This window comes from Propithecus coquereli, unplaced genomic scaffold (assembly GCF_000956105.1).
Source record: "Propithecus coquereli isolate 6110/MARCELLA unplaced genomic scaffold, Pcoq_1.0 Scaffold95, whole genome shotgun sequence".
NCBI lineage: Eukaryota > Metazoa > Chordata > Mammalia > Primates > Indriidae > Propithecus > Propithecus coquereli.
The window spans coordinates 6,237,267-6,240,495 of NW_012155840.1; the positions used below are offsets into that span (position 1 = coordinate 6,237,267).

Here is a 3,229-nt window from a genome sequence, read left to right on the forward strand (position 1 = left end):
ACTATGCCTCAATTTTAACTCATTCAGGTTTCAGAAAAGTTAAAATGTGAAAAAACATGCTTTTTTAAAAGCAAAATTCCTAAGCATACACTAACCTATGGTCATTAAAATTCACGTATAAAAATATCCATAGAATTGCTATTTGTAATAATCAAAAAGTGAAAACAACCCAAATGTCCATCTAGAGTTAAAAAAGTATATTGGCACTATATTCATAAAATAGAACACTACACAGCAACGAGAATATACTAAAACTATACACAATAGCATGGATAAATATCACAAACAATGTTGAGACACAGAAGCCAGATACAAAACATATGTTACATACTCTCAATTACATAAAGTTCAAAAACAGGCAAAACTAATCTTTAGTGTAAGAAGTGAGGATAGTGGTTTCATTGTAAATGAAAACAGCTGTAAATGAAAACAGATTCAAAGAGAATTCTGGAGTGTTGGTTAATATTCTATCCCTTAAACTGGATATTGGTTACATGGGTGTGTTTACTTTGTGAAAATCTGTCAAGCTATACACTTACGATTTGTGTACTTTTTATATGTATGTTATGCTTCAATAGAATTTATAAAGTGGAAGTGGGATTCATGATAATTACATACACGTTACTGTCTGTGTCGCCCTATGATATGAATAAGATACTAAATATCTCTAATCAAAGTGTTGCATGGCAAGGTAAAGTTGTCCTCAAAGGAAGACTCATTGGCTCGCAGTCTAGAGATCTCACAGATGGCATTTCCTTGATGAGTTTACAATCATCTAGGATCTGGTTCTCAGATTTGTCAAGTCTAGAATTTTATCTTGTCAGAGGCTCAAAGTTGACTGGACTCAAGGAAAATGAATATTAACCAAACTAAGGAGAGACTGTTGTGAAAACTTTAATAGGTTTCATACCAACCTATTAAACTGACAATCAGAGATACTGCATTCAATAACAGGAATGTTCCCATTCACTAAATTGAAAGCTCCATGAAATAATTGACTTTGCATATTTTCTTCACTGCTATAGCCCTACTACCTAGAAGATGCCTGGCACATAGCAAGTGATCAATAAACATTCATTGAATGATCCTCATAATATGCTGAAATTAAAAATAAATAAATAAACAAAACAAAATAAAATAAATAAAAAATATTCATTGAATGAAAATATTTCCTAAAAAGGACACTCACCTTTTCCAGTGCAAAGGTGCCTGGGAAGCCAAATTAATACTCAAAGCAGCTTGGTGATGATAGAATCACAGCAAACAGCTTGAGAAAGATTTCACCCAAACAAAAAAAAGCCTAAGAAAACACTCCTCTCTCACATCAAAACCAATCTCTAGAGGTCTCAGATTATTTACATTTGCCAGATTCCTCTCTCAAATTAGCCTCAATTTGATTCCTCATTTTTCTTCCATACTTACTATCTCCTTTCAGTTAATATATTTTATTCAAAGTGATGCCACTGATTAAGTTACAATCAAGGAGAACTTTTCATGAAGAACTTTAAATTAATCATATTTAAGACCATTTTGGGGGGGAGGGGACGGGTATATGCATACACAAAGAGTACGATGTGCGCCATCTAGGGGATGGACACCCTTGAAGCTCGGACTTGGTGGGGCGGGAGGACAAGGGCAACATACGTAACCTAAACATCTGTACCCCCATAATATGCTGAAATAAAAAAAAATTAAGATTAAAAAAACCCATTTTTGTGTATACTTAATCTTATAAATTATAAGCTAATTTTTCTATTATATTCAAGTATCTTAGAAACACCCTGTTAATATCTATAGATATAGATATAGATAACCTATAATGAATGGGGGGGAAAGTAATAGTACTACAAAAAGAAATGGCAAATAAACTGTAAGAGTCACACTGAGAAACACAGTGTATCACAAAAGCAAGAAGATTAAATTTTTCTGTCCAAAAGTTGTCTCACCTTTTGAATTTTCTCTTGTATATCACTTTGGTCATCACAGGGTCCCATGCTAGTAAAAATTAAATAATCTAATTAATCATAAGAAAATTACATGGTAATTTAACATCCAAGAGCCAATTTGTCTGCAAACCCACTCACTAACAATCATTCCTATTAAAAACAAAAATAAAATTTAAGGGCAGGAATGGTGGCTCATGCCTGTAATCCTAATACTTTGGGAGGCTGAGGAGGAAGGACTTCTTGAGCCCAGGAGTTCAAGACCAGCCTGGGCAATGTAGTGAGACCCCATCTCTACAAAAACTTTAAAAGTTAGCCGGGCATGGTGGTGCATGTCTATAGTCCCAGCTACTTGGGAGGCTGAGGCAGGAGGATTGCTTGAACCCAGGAGTTTGATATTGCAGTGAGCTACGATGATGCCATTGTACTCTAGGCTGGACAACAGAGTGAGACCCTGTCTCAAAAAAAAAAATTTAAGATCAAAGCAATAATTTATTAGAAGGAGAACTGGACTAGGAGTTATAACTATGCTCTAGTCCTATCATAATCTGGCTACAGATATATTATTTTATGTTTCTGGGACTCTCTTTTTCCTCAACTATAAAATGCAAGAGCTAAACTAATATCTAAGGCACCTTCCAGTTCTAAAAGTCACTTACGTTTTTATTTGATTTTGCAATCCTATATATTCAGACCTTGAATTTCGTACTTGCTTAACTGATAACCTGCAAGAAAACATACAAAATGACAACTATAATTCCATTATAATTAACTATTAATAGTATAGCCCACTTTGATATTTTCCCTTTTCATATTTTTGCTCAAGGCCTCTAGGGTCACCCAACAGCTAGCTAACAGACTCTAGAGTCCCTTTTTAACAGTCACACAAGTGATCTAACATACAGGCTGCCACTGAGACGGACTAGGATTTCTAGGCTAGTATATTCTCTGACTTCTTCTCTGAACAGAATGTTGGAGGTCAGTAAGACTACTCTATTATCCTTGTCTCACATACCTAGGGGGTAAATTTAAATGTTATCTATAAGTCAGACAACATATCATTTTTAAGATAATTTCGAAGGATTCGGTAGCTTTAGTAACAGATCACAAAGTATTTAAAAAGTTATTCTAGGCCAGGCATGGTGTCTCACGCCTGTAATCCTAGCACTCTAGGAGGCCAAGGCAGGCAGATCATTTAAGCTCAGGAGTTCGAGACCAGCCTGAGCAAGAGCAAGACTCTGTCTCTACTAAAAAATAGAAAGAAAGTAGCTGGACAACTAAAAATA

At 35.0% G+C, this 3,229-nt stretch overlaps 1 protein-coding gene across 1 annotated transcript in view; it reads right to left on the reverse strand.

Moving 5' to 3' along the window:
* The window catches only part of HAUS6 (HAUS augmin-like complex, subunit 6), a 29,917-nt gene that overhangs the window by 16,962 nt on the left and 9,726 nt on the right, over positions 1–3,229 (reverse strand). The window contains exons 6-7 of the mRNA XM_012665008.1: positions 2,603–2,668; positions 1,947–1,995 (exon numbers count right to left, since the gene is read on the reverse strand). Of these exons, the coding sequence (XP_012520462.1) occupies positions 1,947–1,995; positions 2,603–2,668 (115 nt within the window). The remainder of the gene's footprint in view (positions 1–1,946; positions 1,996–2,602; positions 2,669–3,229) is intronic.